Genomic DNA, 19,791 nt, shown 5'->3' on the forward strand with positions numbered 1-19,791 from the left:
ACATGTATTTACAATTTTTCTATCTTCCTGATGAATTAAAACTTCTATCATTATAAAATGTCTGCCTGTAATAATAATTCTTTGCCTAAAAGCCATTTTTTTCCCTAATGTCGGCATATCCACTCCAGGTCTCTTATTGTTACTATGTGCCTTGTATCTATTCCATCATTTTACTTTTGATCTATTTGTGTCTTTGAATCTCAAGTATTTGGTTTTAAGATTTTTTAAAAAATTTATTTATTTGACAGAGATCACAAGAAGGCAGAATCAGGCAGAGAGAGAGGGAAGCAGGCTCCCTGTTGAGCAGAGAGCCGGATGCGGGGCTCAATCCCAGGACCCTGAGATCATGACCTGAGCCAAAGGCAGAGGCTTTAACACACTGAGCCACCCAGGTGCCCCTCAAGTATCTGGATTAAAAATATCAGTCTATCTTTAGCTTTGATAACTGTTTAATCTATTTATTTTAAGGTAATTATTGATATAGATTTGTGCCTACCCTTTTGTTACTTGTTTTCTATTCATCTCAAGTGTATTTATTTGTTTTTCTATTCCTCTTTTACTTTCCTTCTTTTGTGTTAAGTAGTTGTTTTCTACTGTATCATTTTAATTTTTTTTTTAAAGAAACTGTATTTAGGATTATTTTCTTACTGATTACTCTAGAAGTATAAAATAAACCTTAACACATGCTACTTCAGATTAATACTAATTTATGCCAGTAAATTATAGAAGCTGCTCAAATACAGCTCTACTTCCTATTCTTTCAGTTGTATTGTCATGCATATGACATTTTTTATGCTGTAAGAACAGTGTAGCTTTCAAATTATTATCTTAAAATTTTGTATTTTATTTTTTAAAAGATTTTATTTATTTGTTAGACAGAGAAAGAGATCACAAGTAGGCAGAGAGGCAGGCAGAGAAGGGGGGGAGCAGGCTCCCTGCTGAGCAGAGAGCCTGATGTGGGGCTCGATCCCAGCACCCTGAGATCATGATCTGAGCCGAAGGCAGAGGCCCAACCCACTGAGCCACCAAGACGCCCCACGATTTTGCATTTTAAACCATTAAAAGGATAAAACAGAAAAATGTATTTATACTGTCTAATTTTTAAGTATGTAATTATGCTTACTGGTGCTTTGTATTTCTTTGTGTAATTCAAATTGTCTGGGGTCACTTTGTTTTCGCATGAAGAAGTTCCTTCAGTATTTCAATCCTTCAGTATTTAAGTGTTTACTAACAACAGTGTTTATATGAGAATGTTTTCAAATTACCTTAATTTCTGAAGGATAGGTCTGCTGAATAAAGAATTTTAGGTTGACAGTTTTTTCCCCTTCAGCACTCTGAATGTCATCCCACTGCCTACTGACCTCCATCATTTCTATAAAAAAATGGACAGCCATTAATCTTACTGGGGTTGCCTTCTACAAGAAGGAGTCATTTTCCTCTTCCAACTTTTAGGATCTTCTCTTTGCAGCTTTGAACAGTTTGTGGTATGTTTAGATGTAGATCTCTGTTTTTAACCTCTCTGCAGTTCATTGAGCTTCTTGGATTAACAACTTAAAGCAATTTTAGGAGGTTTGGCCATCATGTTATCAAGTTTTTCTGCACCTTCCTCTCCTCCTTTTGGGACTTCCACATATCTCGGGTTCCGTTCACATTTATTTATTTTCTCTGTTCTTCATATTGGAAAAGTCTAACTCTATTCTATTTTGCTGGTTATTTCTCTGTGGCTCCAATCTGTTGCTGAGTCACTGTGGTGAATTTTCGTTTACTCTAATTTTCAACTCCAGAATTTCCATTTAGTTCACTTTAAAAATTTCTGTCTCTATTGATATTTTATATTTGGTTAGTTATTGTGATTATAACTTCCTTTAATTCTTTAAACAAAGCTTCCTTTAGCAGTGAAAACATTTATAATACTGCTTCGAAGTCTTTTGTGTCCTTTCTGTGTCCTAAGTCAACCATCTGGGGCTACCTCTATTAACTAGTATCCCCACCACCACCACCGCGGGTCACATTTTTCCTATTTTGTTGCATGTTTCATCATCTCCCATTCCTGAGAATTGGACATATTTGATAATATATTTCACCAACTCTGGATTCTGACCCTGCCTGTGTGTTTGCCTTGTGACATCCTGGACTAACTCTATAGAGTCTGCTTTCCCTGCAGTGTGAGGTTGTTCCGTTTTCTTCATTATTATTTCTTACATTTAAGTTTGGTTTCCTTGGGGAGAGCAGAATTTACTGGTCGGCCAATAACTGGTGAGGTGCTATGCTGAAACATCTTGAGCCAGTGACACTTGCACCTTTTTCTTGATGTATCAGTTCCGTTTGGGAAATGATGCAAAGTTCAGGCAGGTTATAAACCTTTCTTGGTTTTTATTTTCTGCATGAGCTAGGCCCTACATTCCATCAGGAATTAATAGATAGCTAAAACCCTCCTTGGTTTCTGCTGAGCTTGCATACAGCCTTGGATGTATGAGCAGCCCTGCAGATGATCTGGGACATGGGGAAGTTTATTGTTTATCAATACACACTCTTGTTTGTCTTGTTCTCTGGATCTCTTTGTTAAAATTCTGACTTGGCTCTCAGTTTGTTGCTTTCCTTAACCAGTATCTCAAACCCAAACTAATGATGCTCCTTGACTATTTGCCACCATGATCACTGTTTTTTTTTGTTGTTGTTTGTTTATTTGCTACAATTCTCTTAGGCGGGCATTCATCTCTGCTCTAATCCAAATCAAGTCAGCCCTGTCACCTATGCCTTGGTAAAACTATCATGAAGGAGGGAATGGGACCAGCCCTAGGTAAAATTACTATGGATTCCCATTTTTCTTACCAAGGTTTAGTAGTTTTTCTTGAATAAATGCCTCCCAACTTGTTAAATACCTTTGCTCAGTTTCCAGAGTCCTAAAATAGTTGGCTGACAATTTTATACAGTGTTATATTTTGTCTAGTTGCTTTTCAGGAGGAGATATGCTGAGATCTTCACTCAGCCACTGCAGAAATCATGACACTAATTTTGCAATAAATTACTGACTCTTTAAGTTACAAATATTTCTTTCACCTCACTACTTGTATACCAACCTGATACATCTTTAAAAAATCATCCTAAAAATTCAGATGAATTTTTAACAGTGAAAATGGAGGTAAAATAAAACAAAATTCAAAAATCACAAAATGAAATTAACCAATTTGGAATTTAGAATTTAAGATTCAGATTTTTTTAAAAATAAAGATTACAGAAAACAGACCGCTTGTGTTTTCAATGAAAAAGGTTCTAGACTTGATTCTGCCACTTCCATCCAATTTTTGTTAAGTTCCTCAACTTTTGTGAATCTCAGTTTCCTCTTTTATAAAATGGGATGGTGACACTAATTAAATGCAGTTATATTGTAAGGAACAGATGAAATAATGCAAGTAATATAAAGTTCTATAAAAACATGAGATTAAAAAAACAAAAAAATGAGATTATACCAACATTTTATTTTTAAATAGGGATGCTATGAGCATTTGCAAAATAATTAAGCCAAGAAATATATATACAGTGGATATACAGCATGCCTTAAAAAAATTTTTTTTTAAGATTTTTATTTATGTCAGAGAGAGAGCACATGAGAGAAAAAGAACACAAGCAGGGGGAATGGCAGGCAGAGGAAGAAGCAGGCCCCCTGCCAAGCAAGAAGACCAATGCGGGACTTGATCCCAGGACTCTGAGATCATGACCTGAGCCAAAGGCATCTTGACGAACAGAGCCACTCAGGCATCCTTCGTTCTATTTTTTAAATCAACATTTCTTTTCTTTCTTTTTAAAGTTTTTATTTTAATTCCAGTTAGTTAACATACAGAGTTATATCAAGTTCCAGGTGTACAATATAGTGATTCAACAATTCCATACATCACCCGGTGCTTATCTCGATAGCAATCTTAGTATGCACGGTAAGTCATGCTGACTTCAGAAGGTATTAGTATGTGATTAAATTAGATTGCAATAGTTAAAAAAAAAAAAAGAGCTACTGCAGCTACATAAAAGCCTTTCAGTATTTCTCTTCAATATCTCACTTGTACACTTAAATGTATTTTAAAAATTTTATTTTATGATATCTAAAAATCAGACAAAAATCAAAACAACATTGTCAACATATGAATACCATAAACAAGAATGAATATTCTGAGCATGAAAATTAAAAACACAATGTGAGACTAGTGTTTTTATGAAAACAACATTTTAAAAAACAGATTTTGCTTAACGTTCTTTAAAAGAACAGACCATTTTAAATAAGAATCCTTAAAAAGGTTGGAAAATATATTTTGCTACTTCAATTCATCTGAACACGAACTGGTATTCTTCACATAATCCTGTTTTCAGGTATTCCAAACCACTCTATTTTAGTAAACTCTTTTACCAAGCAGTCTCACACCAGAAAAAACTACTGAAAAATTTGTATACACACTACTTTTAAGAATAAGTGACAAACTATGTATCGAATTTATTCCTTTCAAAAGCGAAGTTTAGGGGGTACCTGGATGGCTCAGTGGGTTAAAGCCTCTGCCTTCACCTTGGGTTGTGATCCCAGGGTCCTGGGATCGAGCCCCACATCGGGCTCTCTGCTTGGCAGGAAGCCTGCTTCTCTGCCTGCCTCTCTGCCTACCTGTGATCTCTGTCTGTCAAATAAATAAATAAAATCTTAAAAAAAAAATTTTTTTTTAAATAAATAAAAGTGAAGTTGAGTAGATTCGTTCTGTTTCTGAAACTTTCTACACAAATGTATAGTATAATGGTAACACTCAAGCAATGAAGGAGACCTGATATATTAAAAATTGAATCACAATTAGGGAGGGTATGTGCTATGAAATGTATAAGCCTGATGATTCACAGCTCTGTACCCCTGGGGCAAATAATACACTATATGTTTAAAAAAAAAAAAAAAGAACAGGAAAAAAACCTGAATTACAGCCATAAAAACGTGCAGGCCTATTAACCAAGATATTTTACCTCAAGTAATTTTGCCTAAATACATACCTAACCAAAGGCATACAGCCTTTATTACTGAATTATACTGAAGAAAAAGAGAGATTAAAAATAGGGGATGAATAAGGCCTACTAGCTATCCATTTAAATTATAAGAGGCTTTATTGGTATGTAAAAGTATCATCTGATAGGATCTGCAGTGAAAATGGAAGCCAAAAATAAAACAGTATTATGGGATGCCTGGGTAGCTCAGTTGGTTAAGCAGCTGCCTTTGGCTGGGGTCATGATCTCAGCGTCCTGGGATGGAGTCCCACATCGGGCTCCTTGCTTGGCAGGGAGCCTGCTTCTCCCTCTGCCTCTGCCTGCCATTCTGTCTGCCTGTGCTCGCTCTCTCTCCCTCTCTCTCTGACAAATAAATAAGTAAAATCTTAAAAAAAAAAATAAATAAAACAATATGTTAAAGGATTCTCATTAAAAAAATTATAAATTCCATCAATGGCATATACACATAGGTATATGAATATAAAAGTGTCAACAGTGCAACCATCAACAAATGAAAAGTCAAGCTATGGAATGGGAGGAAATATTTGCAAACCACAGCTCTGATAAAGAATTATATCCAAAAAATATATATAGGAAGTTCATATCACTTAATAGCAAAATAATAATAATAATCAGCAATTAAAAATAACAAAGAACCTGAACATTTTTCTAAAAAAAGACATACTAATGGCTAACACCTACATGAAAAGATATTTAACATCACTAATCACCAGGGACATACAAATCAAAACCACAACAAGGTACCACTTCACACCTGTCAGGATGGTTATTGTCAAAAAGACAAGAGATAATATACACTGACAGAGATACAGAGACCCTTGTACACTGCTGATGGGACTGGAATAAACTCGAACAGCTACTATAAAAAACGTGTTTCACGTGAGATTAAAAAAAGAACTACCATATAACCCAGCAATCCCACTTCTGGGTATATAACCAAAGGAAACAAAATGATTTTCTTGAAGACGATAGCTTTATTTCCATATTCTTTGCAGCATTATTCACAAAAGTCAAGGTATAAAAACAACCTAAGTGTCCAACAATGAATGAATGGATAAACAAAATGTGGTATGTATATACAATGGACTATTATCTAGTCTTAAGAAGGAAATCCTGTCATTTGCAGCAACATGGATGAGAATGGAAGGCATTATACTATGTGAAATAAGCCAAAGACAGACAAATATTGCAAGGCATAGCACTTGTATGTAGAATCTTAAAAAAAAAGTCAAATTCAGAAACAGTAAGTAGAAAAGCTGTTGCTGGGAGCTGGCGGAAACAGAGAAAGGGTGATAAAAGTGTAAAAAATTTTACGATATGATGAATCAAGTCTGCAGATGTAACATATAACATGATCAGAGCTGATTAACACTATAATGTTTAAATGAGAGTACAACTTAAATGTTCTGACACACACACAAAAGTATGTGAGGCACTAGTGATGGATGTGTTAATTCAATGAAAGAAATCCTTTCACAATGCATACATCTATCAAATCGCACTGCACTTTAATCCTTTCACAATGCATACATCTATCAAATCGCACTGCACTTTAAGTATCTTAAAATTTCAGATGTCAATGATACCTCAATAAAGCCGAAAAAAATGTCAACAGCAATTACCTTAAATACAGAGATGATGGGTATTTTTTTGCTTCTTTTTGTTTAGCTCTACTTTATAATCTTTATACAATAAACAAGAATTACTCTGTAGTAAGGAAAATTTGCTACCTTTTTTCTCATGTCTTATTTCAAAAAATTAAATTCAGTACTCAATGCAATTTTAATGTTAAAGAGAATCTGATTTCTAAATTAATTCAATCCCTTGGTTAGGAAATTACTTTAACAAAAATATTTCAGTATGAAATTAATCAGGAGAAATAAGATGTCACTGTAATGGCTGTATTAAAATGGGACATGCTGTTATGTATTAACAATATATTTCAGGTGTCAAAACTTTCAACTATGTAATGAAAAATACACTAAAAACTTACCTAATAATTTGTCCTTCTTCTTCTGGAGTAGCTGGTCTTAGCCCCAGAACTATGTGACATACCTAGAGAAAAAAGTGGTAAATCAAACTTCACTGACTGGTGGCAATGACTGGACTGCGTAATCTCACATTCTCTGCATGAGTTCCACTTTGTAGATGGGAATCTGAATTAGCCATAGCTTTCAAATGATGAATTATCAATGATTCACTTGGGCAACTCTGAGCTTTAAACTTTAGCTATTGTTTTTTTTGTTTTGTTTTTAAACAAACTGTTTCAGTAGAGGCCAATTTCCAAATCTCTGTATGAGACAGGAGAGGGAGAGAGACAAAGAACAACTAAAAGAACCATGAAGAAAATATTATTTTCATTCCTGAAATCTGAAGAGCACATCATGGCACGTGAGGAGAAAGGTGAGGGTGATGAAGAGAATACAGGAGACAAAAGATATGGGTGGCATTTTAGTTTAAACAGTTCAAAGAGAGAAATTATTGCCACTAATGCTAAATATGCTTTTTAAGGCTCATTTCATCAATTTATTTGCCTTCTCTAAATATCATCACAAAAGATACAATTTTTTCCAACATTTTCTCATGAAAAATTTCAAATATACAGGAAACTTGAAAAAATTTTATACTGAAGACAACATATCCATTAACTAGATTTGACATCAACATTTTATTATACTTGCATCTATCCCTTATTCACCCATCAATCCATCTTAATTTTGGATGCATTTCAAAGTAAATTATAGACATTAGTACAACTTTTTATAAATACATCAGCTTGGCTAACATTAACCAGAAAGTTCAATATCTATTCAGTTTTGTTTACCTTTTGAGGTAACATTTACATAACAACAAAATCCACAAATTGGGTTTTTGAGACTCATCTATGTAGCAGCTGTTCATTTTTACTGCTGAGTAGCATTTCACTCTTCGAACATACCACTGTTTGTTTCATCCATTCTCATACTGACAAATACTTGAGCTTCTGAAACCAATTTTTCTTTTTCTTTTTCTTTTTTAAAGATTTCACTTATTTATTTGACACAGAGAGAGATGAGAAGTAGGCAGAGAGACAGATAGAGAGGGAGAAGCAGATTCCCTGCTGAGCAGAGATCGTGATGTGGGGCTCAATCCCAGGATCCTGAGATTATGACCTGAGCCGAAGGCAGAGGCTTTAACCCACTGAGCCACCTAAAAAAATTTAACCCCACCAATTTTTCTTATCTAAGATTTATTTGAGAGAAAGAGCCTGGGGTTGGGGGAGGTAGCAGGAGAGGTTTCTCAAGCAGACTTCCCACTGAGCCTGATGTAGAGCTTAATCTGACTACCCTGAGACCATGACCTGAGCCAAATCAAGAGTCGGACACTTAATCGACTGAGTTACGAAGATGCTCAGGTGTTCTAAGCGAACTTATAGAAAATGGAAATACAGTATTCATGCTTACAAGTGAACAAATCTTAAGTGTATAGTTCAATGACTTTTCACAAAGTAACATCTATGAAATCTTTACCCAGTTAAGAAACAGAACACTGCTATCTCACCCAAAGTCCCACTTTGGGTTCTTTCCCACAGGATCCATGATCCTGAATTCTGTTACCATAGAATAAGTTTTGTCTGCCTTTGAATTTTTTGGTCTAGTATTTTCAACTCAAGATTAGATATAAGATTCATCCAAGTTTGTGTGTGTGGCACCATTATACTTATTTTCATTGCGTTACAATATACCACTCTATGCACGTCACACTTTGCTTATTGTTTATGTGTTTACTATTGATAAATATTTGGGTCATTTTCTGTTTTGGGCTATAACAAGTTATAAGAACTTACTTGTATGTCTTTTGATGCTCAGATATACACATTTCTAGGGTTTACATACAGAGTAGACTTTATGAGTCACAGGGGAAGCGTATGTTCAACTTTGTAAATACTGCCAAGCAACTTCCTAAGTATTTCTGTTTGTTTTTAAAAATATTTTATTTATTTATTTGTCAGAGAGAGTGTGAGAGAACACAAGCAGGGGGAGTGGTAGGCAGAGGGAGAGGCAGGCTCCCCGCTAAGCAGGGAGCCCGACACGGGGCTCAATCCCAGGGTCCCGGGATCATGACCTGAGCTGAAGGCATACACTTAACTGACTGAGCCACCCAGGAGCCCCAATTTCCAAAGTATCTGTAGTAATTTGTATTCCTACTGGCAATGTATGGGAGTTTCAGGTTTTTGTTATCCTCACCAATACTTCTTATCACTTAAAAACTAACCATTCTTGGGGACATGTCTACTAGTAATTCATATGTGGTTTTAATAGTATGTCTATGATGACTAAGGAGCCCCTTTCCATAATATTCATTAACTATTTGGATATTCTTTTTTAAAAAAGATTTTTAATTATTTATTTGACAGAGAGAGAGACAGTGAGAGAGAGAACACAAGCAGGGGGAGTGGGAGAGGGAGAAGCAGGTTCCCCAATGAGTAGGGAGCTCGAGGTGGGGCTCGATCCCGGGACCCAGAGATCATGACCTGAGCTGAAGGTAGAAGTTTAACGACTGAACCACCCAGGCACCCCTGGATATTTTCTCTGGTGAAGCATCTCTTCAAGTTTTCTTTACACATTTTTTATATTGAAGTTTTACCTTTTTCTCATTTTTATTCTCTGTATGCCCTAGTCACATGTCTTTCTGGATATAGGTATCACAAACAACTTCTCCCACTGCATAGCTTATTTTTTCATATTCTTAATGGCATCTCCCAATTCAAAAACAAAAACAGGGGCACCTGGGTGGCTCAGTGGGTTAAGCCTCTGCCTTCGGCTCAGGTCATGATCTCAGGGTCCTGGGATCGAGTCCCGCATCGGGCTCTCTGCTCAGCAGGGAGCCTGCTTCCTCCTCTCTCTCTGCCTGCCTCTCTGCCTGCTTGTGATCTGTCTCTGTCAAATAAATAAATAAAATCTTTAAAACAAAACAAAAACGCTTAATTTTACTGAAGTCCTACTTAAAAACTTTTCCTTGGTGGTTAATGCTCTTTGTGTCCTTTTAAAAAACTCTTTGCCACCTCATAGCCATTAAACTATTCTTGCACATTATCTTCTAAATGCTTTATTTTTACCTTTCAAACTTAAGAGACTTATGATCTCACTTGGAATTAATTTTCATCTATGGCATGAGGTAGGAATAATGATACATTTTTTCCCATAGAGATACCAACTGACCCAGTACACCATTTACTGCCAAGATTACCCCTACCCATGTTCAATGCAATTTCTTCTACATGTAGGTCTGTTTAAAACTCTCAATGTTGTTTCAGTGGTCTTTGTCTACCTTCACACAGATATCACACTGTCTTAATACCATTGTCTTATAAGAAGTCCTAATATCCGGTAACTTCAGTCCTCTAACACTTCTTTACATTATCTTGGCTATTTTTGGCCCTTTCCCTTCTGTATGTACTTAGAAACAGCTTGTCAAGTTCCACAAAAACAATGACAATATTAAACTTTTGGGGATTTTGATTGCTAGTGCACCAAACCTACAAACTAATTTAAAGGGACCTGACATCTTTAAAATGTTGAGCCTTACCATCCATAAATGCGGATTATCTCACTCTGTGCTGTTTTTTTATTGTGTCTGTAATAAATTATCACAAATTCAGCATCTTAAAGCAACACAAACTTATTATCTTACAGTTCTGTAGGTCAGAAGTCAGACATGGGTCTCACTAGGTTAAAAATCAAGGTGTTGGGGCGCCTGGATGCCTCAGTTGGTTAAGGTCTGCATTCAGTTCAGGTCATGATCCCAGGGTCCGGGATGGAGTCCTGCATCAGGCTTCCTGTTCTCCCTCTGCCTCCCTCCCTCCCTCTGTTTCTCATGAATAAATAAGTAAAATCTTAAAAAAGAAAAAAAAAAAAAAGATGGCAGTAGCAGAACTACATTCCTTTCTGGAGGTTAAAAAAAGAATATACTTCCTTGCCTTTTTCAGTTTCCGGAGCTCATCCACATTACTTTGTTCACAACCCCTTCCTCTATCTCAAAGCCGGCATCTCCAACTCTTCCTCCAAGGTCATCTCTTTCCCTCTCCTCCTTTCTCTCCCTCCCTCTCTCTGACCACAGCTGGAAAAGGTTCTCTATTTTTAAGGACAGATGATTAGCGGAGCACCTGGGTGGCTCAGTGCGTTAAAGCCTCTGCCTTCTGCTCGAGTCATGATCCCAGGGTCCTGAGATGGAGCCCCACGTCAGGCTCTCTGCTCGGTGCTTCCCCTTCTCTCTCTGCCTGTCTCTCTGCCTACTTGTGATCTCTCTCTCTCTCTCTCTCTCTGAAATAAATAAAAAACCTTAAAAAAAAAAAAAAAGGACTCATTATTAGAAAGGCCCATCTGCTGAGCTAATCTCCCTTAACAGGATACATCTTAACCTGTCTACGGCCATACCACCCTGAACGCGCCCGATCTCGTCTGATCTCAAAAGCTAAGCAGGGTTGGGCCTGGTTAGTACTTGGATGGGAAACCTGATACATCTTGCAAAGTCCCTTTTGCTATGGAAGATTATGTGCGTGGGTTCCAGGGATTAGGGCATGGATAATTGGTGCTGGAGGTGGTGTGCATTTTTTCTGCTTACCACGCTTTTAAAAACTTGACATTTTTGACAAATGCAAAAGAAACAAGATCCTGGTTATATTTAGCATCCTGCCTCTGCAAAATATTGGCACTGAGTGTACAAAAAAGATTGAAAATAAAGATTATTATTATAGGGATGGTTTTCTAATTCTATTGACACTTATGTATGTTACACTTAAATACTCAAAACACTCGGCTAAGAGGAATCTTGGCAAATAAGAGTGTAATTCAAGCTTTTATTGCTAGACTTACCAAGTAACTCTACCAATTTTAAGACACACAGAAAATACAACTTAGCTAACAGTCTCTTACTCATATACTTAATGAATATATATAGTTTTAAAAACATATTGTATGTGAAATGAAGTGAATATAGTAGAATGTAATGTTAAAATGACAGTGACAGGTATTCATGGGAAACTATCTTCCAGCTCTTCATAATATAATATTAGAAACACACACATACAAAAACAAATCTCAAGCATATGCTTATTTATAAATTAGTCATAGAAAATTAGTGCCACTGCAAGTCCCTGATAAGAAGGAGAAAAAAAAGGAATGAGAAAATAGAAAAGGCAATAGGAAAAAATCAAAATGCTATGCTATGTGAGAGCTACAAGATGACACAGACATAAGCCTAAGTGATCTAAATGTTTATATAATTATGAGAAAAAGTAATGAGGATATTATTTTAAATGAGATAAAAATAGTTGATCAATTTTGATATTATCAAGCAAGCATTTTCTGTTTAGAATAATGATTTATATAATTTTTGTACTTGTTTATGCTTTATAAAGCTATCAACTTAAATCCTCCTGAAAACTGTAACTGATAGTGGAGTAACAGATTGATATAAATGGATATTACAGGCTTATTAGATTGTATATGTTTTATAGCCATAGTAATTAGTCATTAACTATCAGGAAGAGACCAATTACCATTTATTCCAAAACAGCCATGCACAAATGAGTTATTCTTTATTTAATATGGAAGAGCATGATAGAAACAAAAATACCGAACTTTTTTTTAACTTCACAGGGCTGTTTTTACAAGGAAAGGAAAATAAAATAAGAATCTAAAATACCACTACTAAACCAACTTAAATATTTATGAAGAATTATAAAAAATGGGAAATCATAATTTCCTTTTTTTTTTTTTAAATTGGAGCAAGAGAAATACTCTAACAAGGAAAATAGTTGAAATCTGGCAAGCCTTATAATTTAATGTTCATTCCTGGCACGTTGTGCTTTTTCTCTCTTCCTTCTTCAATCTTTCTTATTTCTTCTAAAGAACTTTTAAAAACTTTTAGAAACAGCTTTGTAGCCAGGATAATCTCCTAACTGGAGAGACTGTGTACATCGAAAATTTTACAGCTGCCTACTTATGATCCATCTGTCTGTTCACACTGCCTGACTTGTTAGGAAGGGCCTTTAAAAAAGACAACAGTGAAGAAAAATAAGAAATTATGATGGCTTTTGCAATCTAAATTATTTTCTATGTATTTAACATGCTGGTCTACCATGAGTCATAAGATAAATAAACATAGTCAGCTCTTTTCTACTTCCTCATCTCCCATGTCATGATTTTGAGATGCCTCAGGGCTCTCAAACTCTACCTTACCAATCTTTCAGTTGTATAAAGGATAATGTAGTTCTTTTTATAATATGTGGTTTTGTAGCTGAGTTGCAAAAACTGCTACACAATGAAACAGACGTAGAACTACTACTCTTTATACCTGTCATTTATCTTAAACATACCTGGAAAAGCAGATTCAAAAATTCATTGGCAAGAACATTTTTCACACTCCAGATCTGATAGTCCTCTAGAGTAAGATGGCCCATCTGAAAGAGAAACAATATTTTAGAAGATCTCATGTTAAGAAGGTCCTTTTTTTTTTTTCCCATGTATTTGAGAGAGAGGGAGAGAGTGAGTGCATGAGTGGGGAGGAGAACCAGAGGGAGGTGGACAAGAACACTCCCCTCTGAGCCGGGAGCCCAACAGCGGGGCTCAACACTGGGCACAATCCCAGGGCTCTGGGATCATCGCCTGAGCGAAAGGCAGACACCCAATTGACTAAGCCATACAGGCACCCCAAGCATGCCCTCATTTTTATAGCATTTGAATAAAATCTGGTTTATTAAACTTATATCGGTAATTTTTCTGAAAGCAAAGCAAAAATTTAAAGTAGACACTGTGTGTTCATCTGAAAACTAAACCAGCTAGGATAAGTTTAAAAGCAACAAAACTCTGTCAAAGCAGTCAATGGTAATAAGGACAATTTATTGTCAAGTCTTCATTCCTCCAATAAGACCTGGGAAATAACCCTCATTATTTTCTGCTTCAAGGATTATCTATGGAAAGGCTCTGTATAGGAAACTGAAATATTTACAAATTTTGAAAGAAAAAAGCAGACTCTCTGGATTATGCACTTTCATTCTAACATTTTTTTTTTTAAGATTTTATTTATTTGAGAGAGAAAGCTCAAGCCCGAGAGAGCACCAGCCAGAAGGAGGGGCAGTGGTGGAAGGAAAAGCAGAACTCTCTGGTGAGCAAGGAGTCCAATGCAGGGCTTAATCCCAGGACCCCAGGATCATGACCAGAGAGGAAGGCAGATGCTCAACTGACTGAGTCTCCCAGGCACACCAATTCCAACAATCTCCTAAGACCAACTTAGAAGTATCTGACAATATTATCAGACTAACCAGATATTTAATAACTTGCTAACAAATTTTTGATGTATCAAAAATAAATAACCATATTAATTTTCCCCCAAAATAATTGAGCAAATTACAAGTTGAGTAATTTTGTGGTGTCAACATGTACAAAACTTATATATGCATATAGAGGCAATATGTTTTTTTTTCTTGTTCAACAAAACTATAACCAAATATTTTTTCCTACATGTGTTCAATTCTAGATGAATAATGTTTTTTACTTTTATTATTTAATGATATTAATGTTTTCTTTTCACTATACAACCATATATGATACAAAAATATTTTAATATATTGTGACTGTAATTATTAATTTTTGTAATATAGCTTCTCTTAGTATGTTAATACTAAATCTAAAGGTACAAAAAAGTTTACTATTGACATAGTATGTCTCAGGTGAGACATAGGTTTGGCTGAAAGGTCTAAGTTTTATTCTAAACTATTACCATTTCATTATCATTGCTACAAGGAGATGGAGCAGCTAAATTATCTTCTTGTTAATGTTCACAGTAGAGCCAGAAGAAGAAATTACATCTTACCTAAAAACAGACAGTAATAATACCTACATATTTATCACTCAGAAAAAGGGCGTTGGAAATTGTACCTCTACATGAGGCATTTTCTAACAGAAAACTTTCCAGGTTTCTATGCATATCAAATAGAAGTGGAGACCTTAGTTTTTAGGCAGAGAGAAGTAAATGAAGGCGAAGGCTGTATTACCACACAAAGCTCAAGTCCTGTTAAGACTCACTTCTATTATTTGTTTCTGCTGAGCATGAGTTAATAAGACTATAATGACTCCTTCTGTAACTGTGACTGAAGAAAGAAAAAAAACAAAACAAAACTGATGTCACTTATTTTTCCTAAACCTCTGTAACACCACTATGGACTATATCCAACCAATCTGGTACTTTGTACATGTCAATATTTGAATGCAAAGGCTCAAAATAACTCAAATGTGCCTCATATATGTGCATTATTTTCAGTTTCACACAGGGTCACGAAGACATTACAGTAATATAAGCCACAGGAATAAACCTATAATAATATCCTTACTAATAAATGTTGTCCAACTTAAAAAAAAATCAAGAATTTACTCTTTGTAAAGCATATGCTTATTCCTGGTATTACACAATTAATTTGAGTGCCATTAAATAGCTCAGAAGAGATCTTTACCAATACTATTGGAAAAAATAATTCAGGAATGTATGCATCACCCAGACTGAGATAAAAAATCATTTCCATCAGGGTACCTGGTGGCTCAGCTGGTTAAACATCTGACTTTGGCTCAGGTCATGATTTCAAGGTCTGGGAACAAGCCCCAGGTGGGGCTCCCCATTGCTGGGATACCTGCTCAGCAGGAAGGTTGCTTGTCCCCTTGCCCCTCCCCCTGCTTGTGCCCTCTCTCTCAAATAAACAAATAAAATCTTAAAAAATTAATTTCCATCATCCCAGATATCCTGTGGTTCTTCCCAATTAATCCACCCATTCCCCAAATCACTATTCTAATACCAATCACCATTTGTTAGTTGTGCTTCTGTTTTTGAGTTTCATATACATGGAATCACACAGTAAGTATTCTTTTTTGTGTAACTTCTTTTGCTCAATGTAAGGTTAGCTCTACCATAACTTTTTAAATGTGAAAATTAAATATTATAAACAACATATGACAAGGGCTATGTCTATTTCATTTTTATAAAATACCTAGCTTATAAAATATAAATGTATATCTAAACACTTAATGGAGTTGTTTGAAGATGGAATGGGCTGGGCACCTGGGTGGCTCAGATCATGACCTTGGGGTCCTGGAATCGAGTCCCACTGGTCCTTCCCCCACCCCTCTTTATACTCTTTCTCTGGCACTCTCTCTCTCTCTCTCTAATAAATAAATAAAATCTTAAAAAAAAGAAAGAAGATGGAATGGACTATCTTTAGAGACAACTTGAAGGTACTAAACTGTAGGTCCAAATAAGCATTTGGTGGAGATGATGCAGAAGAGACTCAAATATGTATATAAGCTATATATCCTAATTCAGAATACCTGGTATTTTTAGAAAAGAATATAATTCATTCTAGTCCTGGCTAGACTCACCTTTGTGGTGTCATGTGCATTCAATATGCCTTCTACAATGTCAGATAGATCCGTATGTAACTCCTTTAAAAACAGAAATCCAAAGGAATAATTAGAAAAGAGTTATCATTTTTATTATTCAATGGCTAAAATACAGCATATTTTGGTCAAGTATTTAAAGAATTTTTAATTAAAAAATTTTTTAAATATTAATTTTATTTTTTACAGTGTTATACATGTTATATTGGTTTCAGGTATACAATATAGTGGATCAATAATTCCATACATCACCCATTGCTCATCACCACAAAGGCTCTCCTTAACTCCTCATCACCTGTTTAATCTATTCCCCCACATCCCTCCTCTCTAGTAATTACCAGTCAAGTACATTTTTTTACCTTAATAAATAGGTGCTCAGATCTGCTTTGAAAAAAAAAAAAAATCAAGAGAATTCTGCAGTTTTATTCTTACTTTACACAATAAGTTCAGTTTATTAAATTTTTTAAGGTACATTCTCTTCCCAAATTTGTACCTTCAGCTATGAATATTTTAAGTAGTAATGCAACATAGCAACTCAAAAGTCGTAACAAATCCTTTTCTCTTTCTCTCTCTTTTCAAATTCTCCACTCTATTTTCCTATTGGAATATACATGCAACAGTATGCTTAAAATCAGAACTTAACAACAGTATGCTTAAAATCAGAACTTACCGGGATATCATCCGTGCGGTTGTCCTTCCACACCTCTAAAAGTGCGACCACCATGTCTCTCAGTTCAACCCTGGAGAGAACTCCATCACGGTCAACATCAAACACCTTGAAGCAAACTAAAGAAAAGAAACTCTTATGGAGGGAAGTTAATTTCCTGTTCTGAAGTACAGTGCCTTTCACTGAAGCTGCCCTAGTAAAAAACTTAGTTTCTAAACAAGTATATTCTGGATTAAGTTCTCATCTGGAGTAGGCTATGATATGTTATTAAAGTCCTCTGCACTCATAGAACTTCCTGCATACTTATGTATCCCTCTCTGAATCACTCACTACCTGGGTCACAGAGTCTTATCCATCACCCAAATCTAGAGCTAAATTCCTTGCAAAGTTACTATCAAGAAATATTACAATACCTCACACGTTTTGAGGAGGTAATCCAAGCCTTTAAATTAATTTCTAATATTTAAAACTGATCATTGCAGAGTTAATTTTTATAATGTTGAAAATATTCCATTTATATTAAGAAGAGTAAGGTGGGGCACCTGGCACCTGAGTGGCTCAGTCAGTTAAGCGTCCGACTCTTGGTTTTGGTTCAGGTCATGATTTTAGGGTTGTGATATTGAGCACCATGTTGGGCTCCACACTAAGTGGGGAGTCTGCTTGAGATTCTCTCTCTCCCCCCTCACTGGCCCTCCCCACCCCTGTTCTCTCTCACAATCACTCACTCTCTCTCGAATTTAAAAAAGGAAAAAAAAAAAAAAAAAGAATCAGTAACAAGGTGTTATAAAGATGGCCTGCTTCCACTCTGCCCCCCTAATGAAACTAAAGCACTCTCATTTTTTTTTGCCAAAGAACAATTTCAACTCTTCAGTGAAGTTTATATACAACATGCTAAGAATTAGAAATATCAGCACTGGGGCACCTGAGTGGCTCAGTCAGTTTGGGTGTCTGACTTTGGCTCAGGTTGTGATCTCAGTGTCCTGGGATTGAGCCCTGCTCAGCAAGTAGTCTGCTTCTCTACTCAGCAAGAAGTTGGCTTCTCCCTCTCTCTCTACCCCTTCCCCAACTCCTGTACATACTCTTTCACAAAAAAAAATAAAATAAAATCTCTAAAAAAAGAAAAGAAATATCAGCACTTTCCTAATTACCTCCAAACAAATCATGACAGTATTCTAACTTCTGTTAGTCCATCAGCAAAAAAGCAATTAAAAACAAATATAAGGTGATAATTAACCTCACATGAGAAGCAAAGATTTCATCGTCCTTATTTAATATTTTACTTTAATAACTAATTAATAACTTTACTGGGAACAAATAATCTACTATAAAGCCAGATTGCAGTAATGGTATATCATCAGGGAAGAATCGTAAATTTTAAAATTAAACAGTTATCTATTTCAATATACCTCCATAATAATTATGCTATTAAATCAACTGAGTGCAGCATAGTAAATATTACTAAAGAAGATAAAAATATCAAATAGCACACCCCAAATAGGTGACATTTGTGAAGCTGTATTTTAGAAAGACAACAGAAATGGTGACCCTATTAAATACAACAGAATTAGGTTCCAATTAAATGTAAATGGCTGCATTTTCTCAAATATGGTTAAGATTTAATGACATAATGTACTTATGCTTGTAAATTATGCTACAATAACATTTTAGCTAGGTTAAAAAGACCATTTTAGTCTTTAATAAAATTGTGTTCTGATCACAGATTTCATCTTACTAATAAAATATTAATGTATACAAGTGACAGAAAATGAGTTGTACTTTAAATTATGCAAGACACAAAATCCTCTATGGACTAACAGAAAGTATTTTCTAAATGCTTAACACTGTCAAATATATTGTGACTGATGTAGTTCACTTACCATGAACTGCAAATTCATCAGGAAAATCAATTCCATTAGTAATCACAAAGATCCCAAACTATTCCACAGTAAAAAAGAAGAGAAGATTGAATCCTTAGACTCACCTCAGTAAAACCTCAACATGAGGCTGGTATTTGCCAATCTGACAATATGATGAAAATTCAAGCCTTAATACACAGATGATGTTACACGGATGAATGCTAATTTTTTGTCTGTATACAGAGTTTGCAATTTTTTAATCGCTAAATTAAATGTTTAACACACTTACATTTTTGTCTTTCAGCCAGAGGTCCCCTGCAACAGGCTGATAATCCACAAGATATCTCCTTAAAATCTATGTGATTGTCACGATTTTCATCAAAAGCATTAAACAAACCTGTGAAAGAGGAAAGGACAACCTAAATCCCAGCCAACAAGCCTCCTGTTAATAGTATCATGTTTATGAAAGGAGGCATGACTCCCACAAACTGGCCAAATTAAAGAAAAAAAAAAGTTTTCAGTAGTTTTCACTGTCTCAGGAAGTATTTTTCTCCTGGTATGACTAAAACTCAAGATCCTTGCAGAAAATACATTACAGTCGTTTAGCGTTCAGTTATATTTGCCTGTTTGTCTCTATCTTCTATCAGTTGTAACAGCTAAAAATGACAATAGTATGTAAAAAATTAAAATCAATGTAAAAAATTAAAAACTAAAAAAATTGGAAATTATAATTATCCTTACTTAGAAAGATTGAGAAGAAAAAGGAAGAATGAAGGAGAAAAGCTAATGTATACACAAAGATATAACATGTTAT

At 35.3% G+C, this 19,791-nt stretch overlaps 1 protein-coding gene across 7 annotated transcripts in view; it reads right to left on the reverse strand.

The window, feature by feature from the left end:
* Nucleotides 1-19,791, reverse strand: part of USP32 (ubiquitin specific peptidase 32) — a 237,081-nt gene that overhangs the window by 57,748 nt on the left and 159,542 nt on the right. For all 7 annotated transcript variants that reach the window (XM_082707484.1, XM_082707485.1, XM_082707487.1 and 4 more), the window contains 5 exons: nt 19,267-19,374; nt 17,125-17,240; nt 16,437-16,499; nt 13,388-13,471; nt 7,022-7,083 (listed from right to left, as the gene is read on the reverse strand). In XM_082707484.1, coding sequence (XP_082563610.1) covers nt 7,022-7,083; nt 13,388-13,471; nt 16,437-16,499; nt 17,125-17,240; nt 19,267-19,374 — 433 coding nt within the window. The remainder of the gene's footprint in view (nt 1-7,021; nt 7,084-13,387; nt 13,472-16,436; nt 16,500-17,124; nt 17,241-19,266; nt 19,375-19,791) is intronic.

This window comes from Mustela nivalis, assembly GCF_964662115.1.
Source record: "Mustela nivalis genome assembly, chromosome: 17".
NCBI lineage: Eukaryota > Metazoa > Chordata > Mammalia > Carnivora > Mustelidae > Mustela > Mustela nivalis.